Below are 27,152 nucleotides of genomic sequence, written 5' to 3'. Positions count from 1 at the left end.
AGTCAGTTCTTCATATCAGGTGGCCAAAGTATTGGAGTTTCAGCTTCAGCATCAGTCCTTCCAATGAACATCCAGGACTGATCTCCTTTAGGATGGACTGGTTGGATCTCCTTGCAGTCCAAAGGACTCTCAAGCGTCTTCTCCAACACCACAGTTCAAAAGCATCAGTTCTGTGCTCAGCTTTCTTTATAGTCCAACTCTCACATCCATACATGACTACTGGAAAAACCATAGCTTTGACTAGATGGACTTTGTCAGCAAAGTAATGTCGCTGCTTTTTAATATGCTATCTAGGTTGGTCATAGCTTTTCCTCTGAGGAACAAGCATCTTTTAATTTCAAGGCTGCAGTCACCATCTGCAGTGATTTTGGAGCCCCCCAAAATAAACTCTGTCACTGTTTCCATTGTTTCCCCATCTATTTGCCATGAAGTGATGAGACCTGGTGCCATGATCTTAGTTTTCTGAATGTTGAGTTTAAATCCAAAGTTTGCACTCTCCTCTTTCACTTTTATCAAGAGACTCTTTAGTTCTTCTTTACTTTATGCCATAAGGCTGGTGTCATCTGCATATCTGAGGATATTGATATTTCTCCCAGCAATCTTGATTCCAGCTTGTGCTTCTTCCATCCCAGCGTTTCTCATGATGTACTCTGTGTGGAAGTTAAATAAGCAGGGTGACAATATACAGCCTTGACATACTCCTTTCCTATTTGGAACCAGTCTGTTCTTTCACATCCTGTTCTAACTGTTGCTTCTTGACCTGCATACTTGACCTCCTTGATTTCTCAGGAGGCAGGTAAGATGGCCTGATATTCCCATGTTTTTAAGAATTTTCCACAGTTGTTGTGATCCACACAGTCAAAGGCTTTGGCATAGTCAATAAAGCAGGAATAGATGTTTTTCTGGAACTCTCTTGCTTTGTCTATGACCCAATGGATGTTGGCAATTTGATCTCTGGTTCCTCTGCCTTTTCTAAATCCAGCTTCAACATCTGGAAGTTCTTGGTTCATGTACTGTTGAAGCCTGGCTTGGAGAATTTTGAGCATTACTTTCCTAGCGTGTGAGATCAGCTGTTGTGTGGTAGTTTGAATATTCTTTGGGATTATCTTTCTTTGGGATTGGAATGAAAACTGACCTTTTCCAGTCCTGTGGCCATTGTTGAGTTTTCCAAATTTTCTGGCATATTGAGTGCAGCACTTTCACAGCATCATCTTTTAGGATTTGAAGTAGCTCAACTGGAATTCCATCACCTCTGCTAGCTTTGTTCATAGTGATGGTTCCTAAGGCCCACTTGACTTTGCATTCCAGGATGTCTGGCTCTAGGTGAGTGATCATACCATCGTGATTATCTGGGTTGTGAAGATCTTTTTTGTATAGTTCTTCTGTATATTCTTGCCGCTTCTTAATATCTTCTGCTTCTGTTAGGTCCATACCACTTCTGTCCTTTATTGAGTCCGTCTTTGTATGAAATATTCCCTTGGTATCTCTAATTTTCTTGAAGAGATCTCTATTCTTCCCCATTCTATTGTTTTCCTCTATTTCTTTGCATTGATCACTGAGGAAGGTTTTCTTATCTCTCCTTGCTATTCTTTGGAACTCTGCACTCAAATGGGTATATCTTTCCTTTTCTCCTTTGCCTTTCACTTCTTTTTTCTCAGCTACTTGTAAGGCCTCCTCAAACAGCCATTTTGCCTTTTTGCATTTCTTTTTTTGGAGGATGGTCTTGATCCCTGCCTCCCGTACAATGTCATGAACCTCTGTCCATAGTTCATCAGGCACTATGTCTTCTTTGGTAGAGTCAGATACCTTATATGGTGTTCAGTCACTCAGTCATGTCTGACTCTTTGGGACCCCATGGACTGCAGCATGCCAGGCTTCTCTGTCCTTCACCATCTCCTGGAGCTTGCTTAAACTCATATCCATTGAGTCATTGACGCCATCCAACCATTTCATCCTCTGTCATCCCCTTCTCCTTCCACCTTCAATCTTTCCCAGCATCAGGGTCTTTTCCAATGAGTCAACTCTTCACATCAAGTGGCCAAAGTATTGGAGCTTCAGCTTCAGCATCAGTCCTTCCAAAGAATATTCAGGGTTGATTTCCTTCAGTATTGACTACTGTCAATACTTGCAGTCCAAGGGATTCTCAAGAGTCTTCCCAGCACCACAGTTCAAAGGCATCAGTTCTTCGGCACTCAGACTTTTTTATTGTCCAGCTCTCACATCTGTACATGACTACTGGAAAAACCATAGCTTTGACTATATGGACCTTTGTAGAAAAAGTGATGTCTCTGCTTTTTCATATGCTGCCTGGGTTTGTCATTGCTTTTCTTCCAAGGAGCAAGGGTCTTTTAATTTCATGGCTGCATGAAATTTGCAGTGAGTTTGGAGGTGAAGAAAATAAAGTCTGTCACTGTTCCCATTGTTTCCCCCTCTACTTGCCATGAAATTTAGTAAGTATGATAGATCCATAAACAGTAGCACTATATTCATCCCTGAATGAAGCTTATCTGACACATATCTTCTCCATTAGGCAGTTTGCAGCCTTTCTGCACTTAGGAACACTGGATAGCACTTCAGCATTAGCTTGAGGGCCATTAAAAAATGAAATTGCCAACAAAAAGCTGAGAAATGTGAAAAATGTGGCACTAAATAGACCATGAAAAGAACACTTTTTACAGTATGAGAGCTGAAAGAAGAAGGCAGCATCACCTTTTGGACTTCCACTGGGAATAAGTGTTAGGAGGCTCAAGTATTTTGCTGCTCTGTGCAAGTTCACAAATGAACTTAAACGTGGTCCAAGAATTGATTTTGGGGTGACAAATATATTTTAGTGAGTAGGCAAATTCACAAAATTGGAAGCTGCAAATGATGAGGATGGACTCTATGAGTTCCCCTCACTATACTGTGGGCCTTTTCATAGCATGGATTATTTTTTAGTTCCTTCACAGCATATAGCAGAATGCTTTGCCGAAAGAAAGAATCAAAATTAGAGATCATGAGGCACTGAATGTGGCAGGCTAATTATAAAACTAAATGAAACTATCATAAATTCTTCCTTCCAATAAACTATTTATGAAATACCTGTGAGCCATGACTTGGGCTGGATGCTTTTGAATAGATTTTTTTTTTTCACTTAATCCTGGGAATAACCTTGTGAAGTCATGAGGCAAGTATCATGTTTTACAGGTGAGTATGGTGGTGGTAAAGAACCTGCCTGCTAATGCAGGAGACTGAAGGGACTCGGATTTGATCCTTTCCCTGGAGGAAAGCATGGCAACCCACTCTAGTATTCTTGCCTCGAGAAGACATGGACAGAGGAGCCTGGTGGGCTACAGTCCACAGGGTCACAAAGAATCAGACACAACTGAAGCGACTTAGTACGCATATGGTGAGAGAAGTTAAGCAACTTATTTTAGAGACAGAAGTTTTGGAGTTATATGAAACATTTTAGAGATCATCTAATTCAATTTTATCATTTTACAGATGGAGAAAAGGAAGTACAGAAAAAAGTTCAATAATTACTCAAGGTCCTCACCAACTGTTAAAGCAGGCATGAACATCAGACTTTTTTATCCTTAGATTTCTCCTAAGTATCTTTCACCTTACCACACTGACTATTTTTTTTACCAGTCATTGCCTTAAATGATAGGAGGCAGCGATAGGAGGTGATAGGAGGAATCACCGTCCTCAGTGATAGGAGGAAATACACTCTGGTATGTTAGCAACTAGTACCAGATTGACTTGACCTAAAAATTCCTTTGGTCAAGTGGTCCATTTGGACCACAGGTAATATACAACTCAAATAAGTATTCTATTATATTATGGCATTTAATTTGCTGTTAATACATTTAACACAGATTGTTACACCATCTATTACGTGTTGTGAACTCTATCATACTTTTACCTGAATAAACAAGAAGAATAAAGTTTGCAGTATCATTATAAAGAAACTTTTGGTAATTTAACATATTACTAAGATCCTTCTTTAGTTCATAAGCACAGTTATACAACACTGTGATTAGACAACACATTCATTTTGTTGATATCAAACAAAAATTACAGATGACACAGAAAATTACTGTGGATTATAGTCTATAACATAAATAGATGATTGTGTGTTTCTAGCTGTACTAGAGTTTCTATAATGGGATGAACATTGCCAATTTAGGTAAATACTTATCATCAATCTTATTTAATGTAGTAGAATGAATAAAATTAAAATACAGCAGGAAGTAAAATGATCTGTGCAGTGACAAGTTCAAAGAAATTAAGACAGTTTTGCATGTAAGACATAAAAATTGAGAGCAATTTTCTAAGAACAATCAGAATATTTTTCACCCATTGTTGTAAAAGTAGGTTGCATGAATTACTTTCGGAAAAAGCATTTTATTATGTATTTACCATTATTTTATTCCTTCCAATTTCTTAGAAAGGAAACGGTTGTTCCAAATAATTTTCCATGTGAAATTAGGAATTTAAAGTTAATCCTTAAAAATGATGTCAAAGAAGAAACTGAATTTGTATTTTGTATTAGGAAGAAGAGTATGACAAAAAGTTTAAAACCTCCTCTGAGACTAAGAATCTTGAGCTTATGGAGCTGTCAAGCATGTCTCACGATTTCCTATTTATTGAAACACATTGCATAATTTTGCAAATTAAAAATTTGGTGGTTCTTTTTCTTTTCTTAAGCCTAAATTGTGGTAGCTATATTTCCCTCATTAACATCAATATTTACCCATTATGGCAACTTCTTGAGTCTACATTTAATAAATTTATTGCACTTAATTTTAGCATGCTTACAGTTAATATTCTGTTCTAATAAAGTGGCTTACATTATCTGGCTTACTTGAGAGCGCTCCAGTTACATTAAATCTGGGAACCCACTGAACAAAATTCTTAGTCTCACTAGATATATATAAATGACATTCATTATGCATGTTTTTGGAAGATAGGAACATTCCAATGTAGTCCTTCAAAGAAAAATGGTAAGCATTTAGAAACAACTTCAATGTATTGGAGTGTTTCGGCTTTGAATTTAAGTGCTATTTAGTTCCAACTCTCATTCTACCAAGATAAATATTATGAGAAAAAAGATCAAAAGAATTGGATTTTGTAAAAGACTTTGGAATCCAATTTCTTGGATAACTCCTTAATATACTTAAGTTAAAAGGAATCTCCAGTCATTTTCATCTCTTTACAAAATTGTTTACAAATGATTTCATCCCAGATGCTAATCTCTCAAAAAAAAATGGCCATTAACAGAAGCCAAAATGTCTTGATTTTTAATGAGAAAATAAATATAAAATACATATGTGCTGGCAAAGTTTATTTGAACTTATACCTGAGAATTCAGCCTGTTCAACTGGGATTGAGAAGTCTGAATAATTTGCTGCAGCTCCTCTTTTTCTTGATTAAGTCTTTCTCGGTCTGATCGCTCCTTTTTGAAGTCTTCTTCATATATTTGCACCTAGGAAATATTAACATGCTGTTACTGCTAGCTTCCTTTTCTCTTAAGCTATTTAAATGAGTTCAGAAGAGATGCTGTCTGGGTTTGTCCAATCTGAGACATGGATGTCCTCTTTTCATGAATATTTCTTTATGGTGGGACTCCATCTTGATACCTGTGACTATAATTTTGTCTTTTAGTTTGTTTAGAATGGCACTTGCTCACCTTTTTTCTCATTGAGCACATATCAGTAATTCATAAGTAAATCCATGGATATTTTGAAAAAAAATTCCCCTCACCAACATTTCTATTGCATATTACATGACCATGAGGAAACCTTGACCCCCAGACTCCATCAATGTGAAGTGTCACTGTTTTGGAGCAAATCATTCATCTCTAAAACAAGGCTTTGACATATAAATATTGCTTGAAATTCTTAAGTCAGTTTACTGACAATAGCTAAGCGAAGCCACTGAATACTGACATGTCAAAGTTTCTAAACAGAAATTATAAGTTGAGCACAAGTTAAAAATGAAAGGCTCATGTATGTGGGAAAGCAAGGGATTCTGTTAAAGGACATTCACCAGAGTTGCCCTTTATAAGTAACTCTGGGCGTTTATCATAAAAAAGAGGAACATTTTAGTGGGATGCCTCTTGAGAGGTACTCCAAATATTGTAGAAAAGTAATCAAAACAACCCTGCCCCAGAACAGATTTAATTATTGTTTGTTTTAATTGGCATAGTGTTGATTGGTGACTTGGAGACTAGAATGTGGAGTTATGAAAACAAATGAAGCTTAAGGAATGAAGCAAAGGAATTTCTGTAAAACTAGATTTAAATTATAACTTACATGAGAACCTACTAGTTAGATGTTCATCTATTAATGCTAAATCACATTGCACCATCATTACCAACAGTGCAACAAATTTTAACTAAAGGATTATCAAGTTTAAGTTAATAATAATAGAACAAGGTGTAATAGGCAAGAAAGGAAAAAAAGAAACATTTTATATAGCTCTATATGCAGATATACATATTTAATTTCAAGCCTTTCTTCATCGAAAGCATTGCAAAGGAACTATACGCAACCAAGTTGACATTTTGCTTTCTGGTGTTGGTTTTTTTTTTTTGGGTTGAGAGTGGTGATCCAAAGGCACAGATACAGTTTAATCCATGTACAATTAATAAACAATTACCAGAGGCAACTGAAGTGTGAGAAGCCCATTGATTAGAACAGAACACACTTATAGCAATGTAATCACTTAGGTGGCCAGTTCAAGCTCAGTTTCTTTGTGAACTTAAATCCTCTAGAGTTTCACGCAGCACTTGGTGGCGTAATGATTGTAGGTACCCAGTTAGAAATGTGCACAGTTAAAATGTGAATGCAGAAAGCTAGCAAAAGGGCCATACAAAAATGAAGGAGATGAATTCTGGTTTACTCTTGGGGGTAATGAAAAAAAGAATACTTGCCACTGTCTCTATCAAATACAGACTAAACCATTACTGTAAACACTGCATGTAAGAGCAACTCTCCTGCATGGAATTTACATTATGTGAGAGCAATGAAGATGACTCAAGTGTCTGAACATAAGCAGTCCTTTTTTCAGAGGAATCCTGGCTTGTGCCAATGATACTTCGGGGGTTGAGAATCTGGCAGAGTTTTAACACTCTGACTATACCCTTATTCTCTCCATGGGCTTATTTTTAAGCTGTATATTTGATCCTGGATGTAATGAAGCACATTATTCAAATGGAGTTGATAGAAGAAAAAAATCCAACTTTATGTCAAATGCTCTGGATATTTTAGATTTATAAATAGGTTACATCTTATGAAGTAATAAGAGTAACGTAAATAACAATATCACAGTTGCTCAATTCTTCTATGTATTGCATCAAGATTCCTTGTAATTGGCACTTGCTCAGAGCCAAACAGCCAACAAGTTACTCCCAGGGACATCAGAAAATACTACATTTCCACTCTTTGTTCTATGACATCCTGCCCCACAACCTGCCATTGTTAATATATCACCAACAATGTGTACCTCGAGGATTGGAATTCCTGTATTTCCTGTATTTATCAATATCACCTTGAACTGTTCCAGCCCTTTACCTATATTAGTTTTTTACTAATATTTTTACCTATATTTTTTACTAATTTTTTACCTGTATTCATTTTACCTCCCATAGGAAAAGAGACGTGATACGCTCGAGTGGCCCCTTGGCTAAGCCAGTTCCAGCTGGATGAACTAAGTTTAGGCTCCAGTACTTAGGCAGTGCTACGTCCCTTAGCCCTACTCCGCTGATGCCTGCATGAGCTTATTAGCGCATCGTTGACTCCTGCTGTGTACTCGGCAACAGTGAGTGAACCAGGGTGGGTGGGAAGGAGGAAGCTGGAACTCATCAGTAAATTCCTAGTCAGTGCCATCCATATGTGGGAGTAGATAAACAGACTTGCCCCTTCTGTGATCAGTGCAGACTATTCCCTTTAAAACTGCCCTCATTGTTTCAAAGCCTGGAAGGTCTGCAGCTATGGAGGAGCAGCCCAGCTGCTACCATTTTCTGAAAAGGTCCAGAGTTTGGGTTAATAGCGTCTTCGAAATATATTGTGTCTGCATGAAAATCTCTGGAACCAGTGCTAATGGAATTTCACTAAAAGGTTAATTAGCATGCCCTTCTTTTAAGTTATGTGCTCTTGGGCAAGCCATTCAATCCATCTGAAATTCAATTTTCTCTTTTATAAAGTGTGAGAGTTGGACTAGCTGATCTAAATTTTCCCATAAAGCTTTAAAATTAGGTAATTATAATTAAATACATGCAAAAACCTTTGACGCCGTGTGAAAAGCAGGACCTCTAGAAATGTCCAAAGCAGCACAGGAGCAACAGGCCCAAAGTTCTCTGCAAGACTGCTCCCCGTTCAGCTTCTCACCTGCTGTTTGAGAACTTCCATTTCTGTTTGCATCTCCTCGCGGCTGCACTCCACTTCAGACTTCCCCAAACAGTCCTCAAGAGACGGAGAGCACTCCATTCTCAAGGCATCCTGCAGAGCCTGTGTTAAAGGTAAGCACACTGCTGACCTAAGAGTTGCCACATACATATTTCTCTGCAATTATCACAATCATTTCAAATGCACTCACAACGTAGAATTTCATTTTTAAGGCCTCACTAAATAACATTATTCTGATTTTCTAGCATATACGCATTTTTTCCAGAATCTCTGTCTTTTCTCCATGATGGTGTTAATGGTATTCAGCTCTCATTGTTACTTGAGAAGGTTTTTTATATTACAGACCCTCCCTCCCACCTGGCTAATCATGATGGGAAAACAGATATATATAGTCTTTCTCTAGAGTCTCTGCTTCAGTCAGATACATGCTCTGTCAATAAAGCTCAAATTTTAGGAAGCATCAAAATCACCTGGAGAGGCAGCAAATATGCCCATTCCTGGGCATTGTCCCCAAGGATTCTGAATCAGTATATCTGGGGATAGGAACTGAAAATCTGCATTCTTCAAAAGCTGCAGCTGATGATCTTGGATGACATTCTGAGTAATATATTTCTGCTATATAACCATGTCCCCTACAGGAGAGGTGGGAATCCATGCAGATTCGTTACCATTAGATCTGTGGCACTGTTCTGCTCTGCATTCCTTCAGCATACCATGCCCTGGCCTAGCTACAGTTATATTTATTCTCCAGCAAAGCATCCATTAACCCACCACAGGGTAGAGAGTTGTTGTTTAGTCGCTAAGACATGTCTGACACTGTGTGACTCCAAACACTGTACCCTGCCAAGTTTCTCATCCATGGGATTTCCTGGGCAAGAATCCTGGAGTTGGCTGCTACCAGCTTCTCCAGAGGATCTTCCCGACCCAGGAATCAAACCCATGTCTCCTGCACTGGCCAGGTGGATTCTTCACTACCAAGCCACCAGGGGAGCCCACAGGGGGAGAGTGCTCTGCTTTCCTGACATTCAGTACAATTTGGTGTTTTCACCATGGGGTGAGGAAGTGGAAGAAGTAAGAGACTCTTAGATTTGCCAACCAGATCATCATCCTTACTCATAAATCCATGGTACTTTTACATATGCTACACTTTGTCAGATCATATAAAAGATACTGTCTCTATTCTGAAGACCTTTGCCTTGTGATGAGTTAAATAAAACGGCTGCCAAAAATGGTGACAGAACATACCTCATCTTGCTGCGGTATCAAAGCCCACACACAATACGACTACTTGCTCCTTATCAAATGAGTCCTCTATATAAATAGAAAAAGTTCACTTCCAAAGCTACAAGACTTTACTTCCTCTGTATCTCTTTAGTTGCTTCAGTGATGTTCATTTGATGATTCTACCAGTAACTCACTTCCCTGCATTAGTATGTAATATGGTTGTAAGGTTAGAAAAGCAAAGTAAATTTATGGCGTTACATGTGTATATAGTTAAGACTAGAAACTTCCTAATAGGATGTCATCTAGTCTATGGATCCTGTCTAGCCTGATGTAAATATCATTTTTCAGGAGGTTGTAAGAAAAACAAGAACTTTTTTCTTCCTCCAGGAATACTTAAAACACCAGAAGTTGTTTAATAATTTATGCTTTGTTAGAATTTACTGCTAATCTATATAGTTCTAGGAATTATCATAATAGCTATATTTGTTTTAAAAAAAGTGTTAGCAGTATCAGAATCTAGGTGGGGTGAGTGAAGTGAGTCAAGGCAATCAAATATGCTGGCTCTACATCCTATGGCTATAAATAGACTTTTTGTGGGTCTTGTAATATTTGAATTTCCTGATCTACCTTTTAATGCTATTCAGACTTCTAGAAATTTTGCAAATGAATCATAAATGAAAGGTGAGTTTAGTAGATATTTATTTCATCTTGGGGTTTTCCAACTTCCTTGAACGAACACCTGTAACCTATTCTAGAACAGCAGTTTACCATCAGCACAGATAAGAAATACTAAGCACATTGATGGTGAGATGGCAGAACATCACTTCTGCCCATGGGTCGCACTGGTTGACTAGCCCCTGGTAATTTTTCTCACTTAGATTAAACATCTGGATTCTCTTGTCCAGAACTTTATGAAAGCAATACCCTTAGGTATCTCCTTCAAAGCAAAAAAGTAGAACTGAGAACAAGTAGTTGTGTGAACTTGTGAAAACCATCTGCTAATTGCTAAGCTGACATGCTATGAATTTCTGCTGGGAGACTGGATCAACAGGCAGTAAGTCTGAGCAAGTAGGGTGGGCTCCAAATTCCATCCTGTGATGAATGGTATGCACAATTAGATATCCAAATCATCATTTTTTAAGTAACTTCTATTTATTACAGTGGTAAAGAGAAAAGAAAAATCTACAGTATAAAACAGAATAATTTCTTACATTTCATTAGACACTAAATGAGAAAAACATCTCTTTGTACTAAATGAAAAAAAAAGAGAAAAAAAATCTTTTTATAGCTCATCACTTTTTTTCTGTGTTTTACAAGTGACAGTTGAAGGTACAGACGTGGGGGATGAAGTCTCTTCTCGTGTGAAGCGCACTTTTATTTTTTCTTACTACTCATAGGTAAGAGTAAAGCGCTGGGCCTATTAAAGCATAGACGCCAGGATCACAACTGGCTACTGAATATATTACATCATCAGCAAATTACATTAGTTAGTTAATTCATCCCTCAACAAATATTTAAGAACATGTTATGAATGGTATTGTTTCCTTCATTTCTCTTTCTGTTTTCTCATTGTTAGTGTATAGGAATGCAAGGGATTTCTCTGTGTTAATTTTATATCCTGCAACTTTACTATCCTCATTGATTAACTCTAGTAATTTTCCAGTAGAGTGTTTAGGGTTTTCTATGTAGAGGATCATGTCATCTGCAAACAGTGAGAGTTTCACTTCTTTTCCTATCTGGATTCCTTCTATTTCTTTTTCTGCTCTGATTGCTGTGGCCAAAACTTCCAAAACTATGTTGAATAGTAGTGGTGAGAGTGGGCACCTTTGTCTTGTTCCTGATTTTATGGGAAATGCTTTCAATTTTTCACCATTGAGGATAATGTTTGCTATGGGTTTGTCACATATAGCTTTTATTATGTTGAGGTATGTTCCTTCTATTCCTGCTTTCTGGAGAGTTTTTATTATAAATGGGCAATCCCTATCAAGCTACCAATGGTATTCTTCACAGAACTAGAACAAATAATTTCACAATTTGTATGGAAATACAAAAAACCTCGAACAGCCAAAGCAATCTTGAGAAAGAAGAACGGAACTGGAGGAATCAACCTGCCTGACTTCAGGCTCTACTATAAAGCCACAGTCATCAAGACAGTATGGTACTGGCACAAAGACAGAAATATAGATCAATGGAACAGAATAGAAAGCCCAGAGATAAATCCACGTACCTACAAACACCTTATCTTTGACAAAGGAGGCAAGAATATACAATGGAAATAAGACAACCTCTTTAACAGGTGGTGCTGGGAAAACTGGTCAACCACTTGTAAAAGAATGAAACTAGAACACCTTCTAACACCATACACAAAAATGAACTCAAGATGGATTAAAGATCTAAATGTAAGACCAGAAACTATAAAACTCCTAGAGGAGAACATAGGCAAAACACTCTCCAACATAAATCACAGCAGGATCCTCTATGACCCACCTCCCAGAGTATTGGAAATAAAAGGAAAAATAAACAAATGGGACCTAATGAAAATTAAAAGCTTTTGCACAACAAAGGAAACTATAAGCAAGGTGAAAAGACAGCCTTCAGAATGGGAGAAAATAATAGCAAATGAAGAAACAGACAAAGGATTAATCTCAAAAATATATAAGCAACTCCTGCAGCTCAATTCCAGAAAAATAAATGACCCAATCAAAAAATGGCCCAAAGATCTAAATAGACATTTCTCCAAAGAAGACATACAGATGGCTAACAAACGCATGAAAAGATGCTCAACATCACTCATTATCAGAGAAATGCAAATCAAAACCTCAATGAGGTACCATTACATGCCAGTCAGGATGGCTGCTATCCAAAAGTCTACAAACAATAAATGCTGGAGAGGGTGTGGAGAAAAGGGAACCCTCTTACACTGTTGGTGGGAATGCAAACTAGTACAGCTGCTATGGAGAACAGCGTGGAGATTCCTTAAAAAACTGGAAATAGAACTGCCATATGACCCAGCAATCCCACTCCTGGGCATACACACCGAGGAAACCAGATCTGAAAGAGACACGTGTACCCCAATGTTCATCACGGAACTGTTTATAATAGCCAGGACATGGAAGCAACCTAGATGTCCATCAGCAGACGAATGGATAAGGAAGCTGTGGTACATATACACCATGGAATATTACTCAGCTGTTAAAAAGAATTCATTTGAATCAGTTCTAATGAGATGGATGAAACTGGAGCCCATTATACAGAGTGAAGTAAGCCAGAAAGATAAACACCAATACAGTATACTAGCACATATATATGGAATTTAAAAAGATGGTAACGATAACCCTATATGCAAAACAGAAAAAGAGACACAGGTGTACAGAACAGACTTTTAGACTCTGTGGGAGAAGGGGAGGGTGGGATGTTCTGAGAGAAGAGCATTGAAATAAGTATACTATCAAGGGTGAAACAGATCACCAGCCCAGGTTGGATGCATGAGACAAGTGCTCAGGGCTGGTGCACTGGGAAGACCCAGAAGGATGGGATGGGGAGGGAGGTGGGAGGGGGGATCGGGATGGGGAACACATGTAAATCCATGGCTGATTCATGTCAATGTATGGCAAAAACCACTACAATATTGTAAAGTAATTAGCCTTCAACTAATAAAAAAAAAAAAAAGAACATATTATGAGCAAGGCCCTGTTCTAGGCACTTCAAATACAGCAGTGAACAAAAGAGAGAAACTCAGGGCCCCATTATGACTATTGTCCTTGTGAGTCTCCTTCTTCAAATAAATAGGTATTGATAGTAAATTTCTATAATTGCATTCTTACAAAGATGAATATGTTAATATTAATATGAAATGTTTTTTTGACCTACAGCTTTCAGTTTTTTCCCTCTGACTTAAGAGAAATTAAGCATCTCAGTGGGCCACTAAAAGTATTGTGAGTACTCCACACTGGGTCTACCATGCCTAAGAGAGATGTCTGCCCTGCAAAAATCCTGCTCACATGGAGCTTACAATCAAGACTAGGAGATAGCAAGCAAATATGATAATAAACACGAGACATTTTGCATATATTAAATAGCAATGAATTCCAAGGAAAAATTAAAACAGGAAACTTTGGAGGTGTAGTACGTAATTTTAGTTAGGATAACCAGAAAAATCCTCTTTGAGAAGATGACATTTGTATCAAGCTCTGAATTTTACTCAAATTAATTTTTCTCATTGAGATTTCAGGATTATAATCATGAGCTATAAAGTTTTTACTTATTAAAAGTTTTTTTTTCTGTTGACTATAAAAGTAGATACACAAAAATTAAGGTTATATATGAGCTTCTTGAGTTAAAAACAGAGTTCTTGACTGTTCTAATTTATACATGCTTTATATCCTTATGTCCACATTTAGAGAAACAGAGAAGTAATAAGCGATGACATACCAAAGTGGGAGACATTTCAAATATAATCTCAATTAATGCCAGCTCCTCTAATTCATTTGCAGAGAATTTCCAGCAGAGAATAAGAGAGAAAATCCATTTGCCCTGAATCTGTATCTCCATTGATTTTCTCTCTTGAAGGATAGAGAAGCACACTGTTTATGAAGTCAACCTCCAATTTCTCACTTTATCTTGAATAACAGCTTGCCTCATAAATAGATCAAATACAGCATCACATTTGTAAAGCATCCTATAAACTGTATAGGCACATAGTTAACACTCTGGGAATCTTTAAGCTATACCTCTGAAAACTACTTAACTGCAAGATGGCACAGTTCAAAACACAAGCACCAAGCATGTGTTTAAGGCCAATCACCTACTCATTTTAGAAGACAATTTCTGTTACTTTGGCCAAGAAATACCTAGCTTGAGAGATGAATATTTCAACTCATACAGGTATTTCTATGGTCCATGTATGAAAAAGTCAACAGCAAAGGGTTTAATTTTTTTCCCCTGAACAAGTCAGCAATTCCTTCCCACAGAAAATTAAGGTTTAGTCCATGAAACAACACACAGACACACTCACTCACATGTCATTCTTTTGCAGCAATTCAAACGTGGCCCCTTTGAATAGTTAAGTTGAAGCGAAGGCATTAAAATCACCTGCATTTTCTTAATAGATCTATCCCCACTCTCCCCCCTAAAAGGCTTATTCTCAGAAAAGCCGCCATTCTTGGATTTGGCATTTAGCCTGCTTCCATGTAGTCTGCTTCACACCTAGCAGCTCCACCGTGATGATTGTAAAGTGCAGTCTGTTTCCTCAGGAAACTTTTGTGGTTGACCAAGACATACACTACTCTTCGCAAACACCTACTTGCTTTATGTGGTTCTTTGAACTACCAAAAAAGAAATTCTTACTCTTTTTTATAATATCTCCTTATCTTTTTCACGACAATCTTTGCAGGGACACGAGTTCCCCCAAAAATCCTTAGCCAAGCATAGCTGAATGAGGAATTTGGAGAGATTTATAAAATTACAGAGACCTTTTGTGCAAGCCCCCCAAGACGGTGAGCTGCCTTGCAGCGTGAGTGGATTTTGCTGTGAGTCTCAGCCCAGAATTTACTTTATACAGAAACCTCACATCTGACCTCTCCAGCTTCACCTGGCTTGATACCTTATTGAGGCGTTTTATTTCACATTCATACTGTTGCTTCTTGTGGTTCATGAGAGCATTTTTTTCCTTCAAAAGGTTATTCTCTATCTTCAATTCATGTAATTCTCCATTTAGGCTCTCCTTTTCCTTCTGAAATATAAAGCAAGAAAACAAATTCCAAACAATAAAATTCAGATGAGACGGTTTTGTAGGACTACTTCTGAAATTAAAAAAAACAAAACAAACAAGACCTACTAGATTTTCATTTAACACCCCACTTGAGTAATAATCTCTGGGTGGGCTTCCCTCATGGTTCATCTGTAGAGAACCTGCCTGTGAATGCAGGTGACGCGGGTTTGATCCCTGGATCAGGAAGATCCACTAGAGAAGGAAATGGCAACCCACTTCAGTATTCTTGCCTGGGAAATCCCATGGACATAGGAGCCTGGCGGCCTACAGTCCGTGGGATCTTAAAAGGGTCGGATGTGACTTAGCAACTAAACAACAACAACTCTGGGTGGAAGTCAGGATTAGGATAGAAGAAATCTTTCTGTTATCCTTACTGCTACTAAGTTTTGTGACCCCAGAACAAGATATCAAAATCCCCACTCCTCACTTTTAAGGATCAAATGAGTCTGCAGAATAAGCTATTCCCTATACACAGTTATAAGGTGGTGATGAAAGACTGATTCACTAAAAAATAACTGAAAGTTTTAAAAAGCAAAAAGTGTCACTGCAACAAAAAATATCAATATCTCAAAGCCCTGCTTCATTCTGGCCTGAAGACAGACAGAAGAGGATAAAGGATTAAAACCTCAGGCAATAAGACCCTACATCACAGATAATTATTCAGAGTGCTATATTTTTGTGATGATTTCTTTTAAAATGTAGAGATCGGCTGGTCCAACTTCCATCACTCCTCCACTTTTCATATCACCTTCAAGCAACCCAGCGTTTTAAGTACTTGAAGCAAGGCTAGTGGCTTAGACACCAGTTCTGAATTCAGACAACAGCTGTCTCCTATCTCCTAATTTTATATTCTGGGCAGTAAACTTTTTGTCGAGTGAATTGGATTCTTAATGAGATGAAAATTTTAACCTAGTAAAATAAATATTCTGGAGTTAAGGTAAATCTATATGTTAAAGTATATTGTTTTAATAGCTACTGTTTCCCAAAACAATGATTTAAGAAATCAACTTTAGGTGAGTTGTTTTCTTTAAAAGTGAAAACATTTCTATTTGCCTTTGTTTAACCAGAATAGATCTATATGTACACCTCGAAAATTCACCATTTTTTAAAAATTTAGCATAGCTTAAGAGAACTAGAAATAGCTTATTTAAACTAGAAAATGATCCAAATGGCATAGGGGAAAAAAATAACCATGATTCTTGTGCTGGGTGTAGATGGAACAGAAAGGAACTTTTACATGGCAGAAAGGGAATTGCTAAACTTTGCTTTCTTTGGACACTGCCAAAGATATCCTTAGCAAGGTGGGAAATCTGAACAGATGTCATGTACTAATTTGTGAAACTGCCTTAAGACTTGTACATGTTGTAAAACACAACCACTTTATCACAATATCAGTCACAAGACTTCATCTGAGAAAATTAGCCTTATTCTTCTTTTTCCTGTCTGAAAAAATGAGAGGCCTTTAGGGCTCAAGGGCCTCCACCCTTTTCCTACAATATCCATGAAGTCCCATCAGTTCAGTGAAGTTCAGTTGCTCAGTCATGTCTGACTCTTTGTGACCCCATGGACTGCAGCATGCCAGGCTTCCCTGTCCATCATCAACTTCCTGAGCTTGCTCAAACATGTCGATTGAGTCGGTGATGCCATCCAACCATCTTGTCCTCTGTGGTTCCCTTCTCCGTCTGCCTTCAATTTTTCCCAGCATCAGGGTCTTTTCAAATGATTCAGTTCTTCAAAACGGGTGGCCAAAGTATTGGAGTTTCAGCTTCAGCATCAGTCCTTCCAATGAATATTCAGGGCTGATTTCCTTTAGGGTTGACTGATTGGGTCTCCTTGCAGTCCAAGTGACTCTCAAGAGTCTTCTCCAACACCACAGCTCAAAAGCATCAATTCTTTGGCGCTCATCTTTCTTTATAGTCCAACTCTCACATCCATACATGACTACTGGAAAATCTTTGACTAGATTGAACTTTGTCAGCAAAGTAATGTCTCTGCTTTTTTTTTTTTTTAAATTTTTATTGAAGGATAATTGCTTTACAGAATTTTGCTGTTTTCTGTCAAACATCAACATTAATCAGAGGGCTGGAATGGGAAGGGAGATGAGAGGGAGCTTCAAAAGGGAGGCTATATCTCTGCTCTTTAATATGCTGTCTAGGTTGGCCATAGCTTTTCTTCCAGGCAGCAAGAGTCTTTTAATTTCATGGCTGCAATCATGATCTGCAGTGATTTTGGAGCCCCCCAAAATAAACTCTGTCACTGTTTCCATTGTTTCCCCATCTATTTGCCATGAAGTGATGGAACCGGATGCCATGATCTTAGTTTTCTGAATGTTGAGCTTAAATTCAGATTTTTCATTCTCCTCTTTCACTTTCATCAAGAGGCTCTTTAGTTCTTCTTTGCTTTCTGCCATAATGGTGGGATCATCTGTGTATCTGAAGTTATTGATATTTCTCCTGGCAATCTTGATTCCAGCTTGTGCTTCATCCAGCCCAGCATTTTGCATGATGTACTCTGCGTGTAAGTTAAATAGGCAGATGACAATATACAGCTGTGATGTACTCCTTTCCCTATTTGGAATCAGTCTGTTGTTCCACGTCCAGTTCTAGCTGATGCTTCTTGACCTGCATACAGGGTTCTCAGGAGGCAGGTCAGGTGATCTGGTGTTCCCATCTCTTGAAGAATTTTCCACAGTTTGCTGTGATCCACACAGTTAAAGGCGTTGGCATAGTCAATAAAATAGAAATAGATGTTTTTCTGGAACTCTCTTGCTTTGTCTATGATCCAACGATGTTGGCAATTTGATTTCTGGTTCCTCTGCCTTTTCTAAATCCAGCTTGACCATCTGGAAGTTCAAGTTTCACATACTATTGAAGCCTGGCTTGGAAGAATTTTGAGCGTTACTTTGCTAGCGTGTGAGATGAGTGCAATTGTGTGGCACTTTGAATGTTCTTTGGCATTGCCTTTCTTTGGGACTGGAATGAAAACTGAACTTGGCTTCCAGTCCTATAGCCACTGCTGTGTTTTCCAAATTTTCTGGCATATTGAGTGCAAAACTTTCACAGCATCATCTTTTAGGATTTGAAATAGCTCAAGTGGAATTCCATCACCTTTACTAGCTTTGTTCGCAGTCCCATAACTGTAAAGTCCCATAACTAAACATAAAGCCAGGAGTCCACATTAAGAAAAGGCATAATCTCAATGCCACCTTCTAGTTCTCAGGAGGATTAAAGGACCCTTCCAATCTGGAAACTGGGTTCAAGTCCCATTTTCCCATGTGCTACTTATAGACATTGACAAGCCGTCTAAACTCTACACCTCAGCCTTCTCACTTCTAAAATGACAAATGTAAGATTTTCCTCACAGATGGATGGTGAATGTTAAATGAGATGAGGAGGGTGAGACACTTTTCAAAAATGTTATCTTTTTAGGGTGACAAAAGTCATACTTATTTGTTAAGCTTCTTGTAAGCTGAAAAGCAGCTGTACAAAGGTTTGTCATATTACCAACAATAGCAGTAAAAATAAATCAGTATGAGTAAAAGCAAAAAAGCAAAATGAATTTTTTCCTAGGCTGCAATGCCCTAGAAAAACACCCCCAAATCTGTGGCTTGGTTCTCCCTGCGAATGGAGCCTCCTGAGCGCAAAGGAGGAAGCGAATAGGGCACCTCCTGCCTTCGGATTTAGAGACGTGGCCCCTGGTTTTGGGCCCTGCGTACCCGGTACCCCCTGGCCCATCGGAGGTAGGGCCCCGCCCTCATGGGGGCGGGGATTCGCTCCCGAGCCCCGCCCACCTCCGCAAGCCGCAGCGACTCGCTGGTCCAGCAGCGCGGCGGGCTGCTCTCGGTCGGGCTCTGCAGCCGCTCCTTCTCCAGTGTTCCCAGGAATCTTTCTGCGGAATCCAGTTTCGATTTCAGCTCTGCGACCTGCAGGCAGGAGTGGTTCACAGACAGCTGCAGACACCTGGTCCGAAGCCCACCAACCCCTGTATTTTTTTCCCAACCTAACACCGCGGGACAGAACTGGCTCACTCCTGGGCGTCGCCTAGGGAGGGGCTGCTCTTCCCACTGCCCCAAACCAAGATCAGGTCTTTTGCTTTTAAAAAAATGCTTCCTCTACAAGAGAAAAAAGCAAACACCAAAACAGCTTGTAGACTCCTTTCTCCAGACTACGCCCCTTTGGAAGGAATAAACCCTTAGACCTTACGGGAGCCATCGAGCCTTGCCATTCTGTTTTCCACTGGCAAGGTGTGCCTTGCCTGATCTGAAGAAGGCAGTGAAGGGTGGAGATCAGTGAACGTGCTTACATTACAGAAAAACAGATACGGCCTTTAATTCCTCAGTAACCTGCAGCGCTTGACCTGTATGCAGTGCGTGCCAAGTTTCTTGACCTGCTATTAAATTCCAAATTAGGTGTTTGGGTTGCAGGGATCCAGCGAGAGAAGACTTAGGAACAAGCACTTCATCAAAGATGGAGAGTGTGACCATTTTTAACCCTGGGTCTTCACGCAGCTGCAAGCCCTTTGGGAAGGTAACTAAATGTTTTCTCTGGGATCATGTGACTTAAACTTTGGAGACCCAAAAGCAGCCCCTCTGAATATTATTATATAAGGTGGCTTGGCCATGGCCTAGTGTAGTGAAAACCATCTTGCTTTTTCTAAATGTAATACTTTGAGTGTCAAAATGAGGAAGAAAAGAGCCTTTTTGCTGTATTTCTCACTTGTGGTCAAATTTCTTAATTCTGAATTATTCAGGGAGTTTACTTTCTCTTCTCTCTTTTTTGTAACATGAAATTATTTTAAATAATAAGTTGACTTTTCTTCTTTAAATATATATATATATATTTTTTAAAAATTATTTTTCACCAAAGCAAAAGTTTCTTGTCTGAGAACATGCTTTAGAGAGAAGAGGGTCTGCCCCATTTCCCCTCACTCACTGTTAGCATCTTTCCTTATCTGTGGGAAACAGCTTATGCTATAAAGAATTAGAGAACTAGCCTTGTATAAAACAGTATGTACTTTAAGCCATCTCTCACCTCACAAATAACTTTGTGCTTTTATGGCTGCTAGTAACAGAGCCAGGATGCTCTGTGAGCTCTGATAAATGTGCCTAAGAATTTAGAGATACCGCTGGAGGCTATTTTTAGTATCTTTATTTTTACATTCTCAAGACAATTCACTGACACCTTTGCTTCCTTCATTAATTTTCAGTACCAAGAAGCCAGTAATACATTCAGCACCCTCCTCCTCATCATTTTTCAACAGAAGGCTGGCTATTCACAAATCTCCTGTAGTTGAAAGCAATGAAAATCTTCACATACTTGGCTCACTCAGATTACTGATTTAAAGCAAATACGAAACAGAGAGGTGTTTACCTTTCTTTCATATAACTCTTTCATGCTTCTAAATTGCTGATCCCATTGCTGGTTAACTTCCAGGAGCTGAAATTATTAGAATTTGGTAAATCAACAAAGGATTCTGCCCAGTTGGAAATTTAGTCAAAATGAAATCACTTTTTGAGGTAAGATTTTGGAAGTCATTGGTGAAGACAGTATTCTTTCCACCAAGTTCTGGTAGATCTGGGATGAGTTAACACATTCACCTTTCATAATTGGCTCACATGTGAAAAACTAGTACATCTTAGGTATATCTTGACTAGTCAGCCGAACAATTTATTAGAAACGTTTAACTTTGCATACCTATTTGAATTTTCATCTTCTTTGTTCAATCCAACCAGAACCTGATACAAATTGCATTAATGGTTTTCTGCAATATTAATTCATATTTGAAGTCTTTTATAAAATCTTTCCATATTTTTCTATGTGCTTACCTTGACTATTATAATGTAATATTTCTTATATCTTTTAAAGGCAGAATTTATATTAAAAATTCCAAGTCTCGTTAGCTGATAATCATTTGCTTGTAATAATGTGTTTAAAAAAAAAAATCAGTACATGATTTGTATAATATACTCAACTAATATATAATATCACTTTTTTGAAAGCTTAGATTATTTGAGGAATAATAGTTTTGTCATAAGACAATTTTAGAAGCAATTTAGGCTGCGAGCAACTTGTAACTTTGTTTCAAACTTCAAAACTATGTGCTAAATAGATGAAAGGAAAAACACTATGACCTCTTTTTAGTTTTCTAGTCAGGGAAGTCTACAGCTTTCCACATTAAAAGAAATTCCAACAGCTATAAATATAGGACAGACATGGAGAAGACAGATATAATGACTAAAAAGGTAACAAAACTTTCTCTTCATTACAAAACAGACTATCTAATCCAGAGTGGCAGTAGCTAGGTAACTCTTATGCTAGAAATAGATATAACTTTTTAGATAAGACTATAAAATATTATTTTATAAAGATCCTTGAGCTCCTGTCATTTTAGGGACTAACATTTCTATGCTCTGGTACCATTACTTTGCTGAAGTTCAGTACTTTTCCAGAAGAGCAACTATTTTATGCAGTATCAAAGGGTGGAGGGCACCATAGAAGAGAACAGAAAGGCTGTAATGTAGAAAATTGTCAGGAAGCATTTAACAAGAGGCTTCCTGTGTGCTGTTTTGAATCTGTCAGGAACCCTCTGGCCCTTATTGATTCCTGAATATTCGGGAATTAAGAGGAGAGGCACGCCTTTCCCGGGGCTGAGGAATCCAGGCATTTCTCATTACAGTGATAAGTACCCTCTTCCTTCTTATGAACCATACTGTAAAAGGTGATTGCTTGCAACTCTCTCTCTTTGATAGGGATCATCTTATGTTTTGTAAGTCTGGAATTTTAATCTTTGTCTTTGCTGAGAATAACCACCTTGTAAGACAGTATATATGCCCACGCCATGTTGATTCAAACACCTTTGCTCCATCAGAGCTTTGGTCCCGGTGTCTTTCTTTCTTTCTTTTCTCTCCCTCTCTATTTCTGGCTAATTCCTTGGAGCGTGGAGGCCCGCTGAACTCACTTTCTTGTCCGGGCTTCTAAGCCCCTCTCGAGAAGGCGCGCTGTGCCTTCACCCACTCGAGAGGGCGCCCGGTGCCCACGTGCAGCAGCGCGAGCCCTGAGAACAGGGCTGTATTGGCTTTCCGTGTAAACCAGGGGATATCAGCCTCTTTCTCTCTCTTACTCTCCGGACCACCAGGTTCCGGTCCATTAAAGGACCAACAGAAAATGATTTAGAAAAGGAAGCACCAAATTGACTACATAGTGCCAAAATTGTTATTTTTTTTTTTTTTACCTTTTCCTCCGTCAAGGAGAATAAAGAAGTTCTAATATTCATTAAACTCAGAAAAACAGAACTCAAAATAACATCCATTACATACCTAATGACGTTTTAAAACAAACTTCTTTTGTGATAATGCTCCTTAACCCCTGTTGGTCAGATGCCAACTCATGATGTCATCGTACCCAAGTCAACTACACAATAAGGCCTTTGACAGTTTGAGTTTCAAGGTGTGTCAAGTTGCAGAGCATTAACAGCCCAGATGATAAACTCACCTGGCCCACGTGGAAGAAACATCTAATTACAAAACTTAAATTACAATGATTGAATTTATGGGTCTGTCATTTTTTATCTGTTCGCACAAGCATTGAGAGACCGAGTCAGAGATCTGTAGGTGAGTGAGAAAGAGGCATTTGCTGTCAGTGTAATGCAGCCGCTGATCCCGAGGATCCAGACTGTGACCAGCAGCAAAAGCGAAAGGCACGAGGGGCCTCTTTCATTGTCAGCATCAACCCATGGCCCGTGTTGCTTCAACTAACATTGCAAAATTACCTCTTTTCTCTGCTTTTCCAGACATCTTATCTTTTGTTCAAGAGAATTTAGGTTCTTTCTTCTTGACGATTGAGCACACTTAAAAGAAAAAAGAGCAAAGCAGAATAGTCTATCAAGTAAACAGGAGAAATGCTGCCTTTCACAAGCTCTCATTTGTAATTTATAAAAATTTTGCTAAAATATTATCTTCTTCATAGAGAACTGTTGATGAAAAAGCTTTATATTTTAGAAACTCTTTTATATGAATTAACTACTTAGACAATTATTGAATAAATTACAAATGTATCTATTTAAGAGGTAAGCAAGAAATTAGAATTTTATGAATTTGAATTTCAATCATTTCCCCCCAAAAATGAATATACTGTACAGAATATAATGTATATAGAAATCAGGTAAGTTTCATAGATACATGTTAGGTATTTACCTGGTAAAATTTTTTTTTTAATTCATTTACATAAACATGCCCATGATTTGGAGTGGCCCTGACAAAAGTCAGAGGCGTGATAGAACCAAGGAAAGGAGACTAACACAGTACGTTACACGGAGACAAACTGATTCTGAAGCAATAATAATACATTAACTACTTCAGTGACATCATATGATTATCTTAGAGAGGTGGGCATAGGTTATCTGGTATTGTGTAATTTTAACCAGCCCTATGTATAAAGCTGCTAGGTGACAAATTTAGATGAATAATAAATCATTGGCATGGTGAAAAATTAATCATTTTTATTTTTAAGAAAATATTATTCATGTAAAGAAAGCACAAACATTCTGGAAATTGCCTACCATCTGTCTAAAGCGATCACCAGCAAAGTTCACTAAAGTATTGTTTTCTCTGTTCTAACTCAATAGTCTTAAAACCATTGCATGGCTGAATCATAAAGTAATACAATGAATTAGATGATGAGGGTAGTCTGGAAATCTGCCGTTTAGTTTCAGGCTCAATAATTATTGTGGACCAAGAAATTGCTTAAGGGTATTCGTGAACAATAAGAAATATTTTCAAAACATGTTGGCTTTTGCCAGAAATGTTACAAGAAATGTTGTTTTGTAATCATCATGGAATTTCAAGGACTTCTTTCATTAGAAATGATTTATAAAATTATTTTTCTACCCTTAATAACTTTTGTCTCCACGCTTTAGGGTTCCTTGGTGTTTTACACCTCTATAGATGCTATTCTTAGTTTTTTTAGTTACTTCCTATTCAGACCCATGTGTAACTAGTACTGCATTTAGAAAGAGGCATTCTTCTGTAGGTCAACAAAATCAGAATGATTATACCTGCTTCTTGACCTCAAACTGGGTTAGCCCAGTGCCAGAAGTGGTATCAGTTTCCAGGTGACAAGTATGTTGGGTCCTGAAATTGAGATTTCTGTTTTTTTAGGAAGACTTCTAAGGGGTGGAACTTATTCTGGATCAGAACAGACTAAAAATTAGTCATAGTTGATTTGGAAAATGCTGTGAAGCAACCCTACTTAGTGTGTGCTGGGCTTGGCGAAGCAGAGATGCAGAAAGACTGAATTCTAGACTAGCGGTTCTCTCACCACTAGGGTGCATTCACCTGGGGGCTTGCTAAACATAGGGCACCCAGAACACCGATCAGAATTTCTGAAAGGGAGCTAGCACTCTATCTTCTTTTTAATAGATTTTATTTTTCAGAGAAGTTTCAGGTTCACAGTAAAATTGAGTGGGGAGTATAGAGATTTCCCATATACCTATTGCCCCAACACATGGGTCGCTCTCCCCGTTGTCAGCATCCTCTACCAGAGTGGTATGTTTGTTAATAGATGAGCCTGGCTTGACGCAGCATTGTCACCCAAATCCACAGTTTACATTACGATCCCCTCTTGCTGTTGTACATTCTGAGGATGTAGATGAATATGTAATGACATGTGTCTATCATTATAAGATCCTGTAGAATGCTTTCACTGTCTTAAAAATTCTCTGTGCTTCACCTACTTATCCCACCTCTATTTTTAATAAATACCACTGATTTTCATGATTCATATTAAAGTTCAAGGTTCCTCCATTCCACACCATGGTTCAGAACTTGAATTTGGGGTCCTCAAAAAGTCTTTTTTCTATTTATGACAAAGACAAAAAAAATTCTGTGACTAACAGACATTTGTATACCCTGCCTTCTGAGAATTTAGATTGAGAGTAATCAGATAGTTTGCATTTTTTCCATATACAATTTTCTCTGAAAAATTATGAAGTAGTTTGACTCTTGATTTTCTTTTAAAAGTTATTTTTAAATAATTCTTTATAAAATGACTTAGTAAATATATTAAATCTGAAAGACAGATAAAGCACAGCAATAGGTATGACTTATAAGTCATAAATATATCACTAAGACTTTCTGTGGAGATTAATCAACATTTTACCACCATTCATATGACATAGATGTGTATCAAAGTGAAACAAAACAGTCAAATACAAAGTTTTGAAGAAACTTTTCACTTGTTTTTGCTGTGCTTCTTATTTGCTAATAAAGGCATAGAAAGATTTTTAGGTCACTGGTCCTTCTAAGGGCTCATTTAAAGAAAAATTACTCCCTATAAAATGTAATCTATGTACAAAGTATTCAGACCTTGCTTTCTCATTCACCCTAATGCCCAGATCAGCTTTTAAGAGATTCAAGTTCTGGTACTGCTAAATTAAATACCTGAATGGACGAAAGAGCCTGTTTCCTATTGTATCTTAGTTATCATTAAAAAATACTTTAAGAAAGCACTTTCAATTAGTATCTGTTGCAGTAAACAGTAAAAGAGCAAAGAATGTGATATTAATTGTATGTATATAAGTATTTTACCACAGGCACTCTACTGCTGTAATAGATTTTATTTCTAAGCACACCAATATAATAGTCTCTTAAATTTTACATTAAACCAAATTCCTTTTTAAGTCAAGAGCAAAATATGAAACATAGAATTGAAAAGCTGAAAGGACAGGATTTTACTTTTCACTTAAAAAAAAAAAAAAGAAATGTAGCTCAGAGGTGTCAAAGAAAATGCAACCAGTCACCTAGATAGTTTTTCTTTATTGAAATATATAGAGCATATCTTACCTAAAGAAAGCAAACTAGCCACTTCTATTCTTATTAATCTTTGCATAATTAGCCATTAGCAATGCTGTTGATGCTATGTATGGTCAATTCATCTCCCAGAAATGTGTTCTTACCTCTGCACGATCCGTAGAACTTTCTGCACCGCTCATTCTAGCTGTGCTCTGTAAGAAATGTGCCACAGAAGCTGTTTTTCCTGGAGGCTTGGAGAGCAGAAAGAAAAAAAGAAGAAAATGTGTTTTAAAGTGAGAGCAAAATATATGCAATTTAAAAACTACTACAAAAATAGTTAACTCGTGACAGAAAACAATAGCAAAGATTTTTCACTGAAAATGTACAGAAGTGACTCTGTATGTGAATTATACAGAATAAGGCTAAAGGCAGCTGTGACGATAACTTCTCTTCCAGCTCGGGGTTTCCCGGGATGTCTCAAGCTGGCGGGCTGTGACTAGCACACAAGGCAGGTTGCCTTGCGACGGTATGTAAATCGCCTTTCCTCCCTTACTGGCAGCTTCTCTCACTGCAGGAGGAAGTTACCACAGACCAGCCTAGGCACATCAGTCTTTCCTCAGTAGCTGAGCTGCCATAACTTCACTGTATTTCCCAGATCAATTAAGTAACTGTTGACTTTTTGACAATTCGGGGTACTTGCTTCCCTAAGGGCTGGATTTTCTGGCAATGTCTTATGTGTATCAGCTTAACTGTGTGAACTTTAATGTCATGCATAATTCTGTAAGTGCTACTAATTCTTATGGAACTAGAAAAGAAAATAATTCATTACAAAGTTATTGGGTATTGTTTGTAAAATAAATCTTCTATATTGGCAGGAAGTTTAAACTTGGTTCTCAAGTGTAAAGTCTCAAGACTGTTTTTTCTGTAGTTGGTCCACATTTTCTCCATAACTCCAGGGAAGTAAAATCTTTTTTTCCATTAA

At 37.9% G+C, this 27,152-nt stretch overlaps 1 protein-coding gene across 3 annotated transcripts in view; it reads right to left on the bottom strand.

Annotated features, from left to right (window-relative positions):
- Nucleotides 1-26,625, bottom strand: part of TNIP3 (TNFAIP3 interacting protein 3) — a 40,975-nt gene extending 14,350 nt beyond the window's left edge. For 2 of the 3 annotated variants that reach the window (XM_065907313.1, XM_065907314.1), the window contains exons 1-7: nucleotides 26,335-26,625; nucleotides 23,152-23,229; nucleotides 20,754-20,819; nucleotides 19,175-19,306; nucleotides 15,217-15,345; nucleotides 8,373-8,492; nucleotides 5,342-5,467 (exon numbers count right to left, since the gene is read on the bottom strand). In XM_065907313.1, coding sequence (XP_065763385.1) covers nucleotides 5,342-5,467; nucleotides 8,373-8,492; nucleotides 15,217-15,345; nucleotides 19,175-19,306; nucleotides 20,754-20,819; nucleotides 23,152-23,229; nucleotides 26,335-26,370 — 687 coding nt within the window. In that variant the 5' untranslated portion in view covers nucleotides 26,371-26,625. The remainder of the gene's footprint in view (nucleotides 1-5,341; nucleotides 5,468-8,372; nucleotides 8,493-15,216; nucleotides 15,346-19,174; nucleotides 19,307-20,753; nucleotides 20,820-23,151; nucleotides 23,230-26,334) is intronic. The other variant, XM_065907315.1, reaches the window with a different exon arrangement.
- Nucleotides 26,626-27,152: the final 527 nt, after the last annotated feature.

This window comes from Muntiacus reevesi, chromosome 16 (genome assembly GCF_963930625.1).
Source record: "Muntiacus reevesi chromosome 16, mMunRee1.1, whole genome shotgun sequence".
Lineage (NCBI taxonomy): Eukaryota > Metazoa > Chordata > Mammalia > Artiodactyla > Cervidae > Muntiacus > Muntiacus reevesi.
This window is presented reverse-complemented; position numbering and strand designations above follow the sequence as displayed.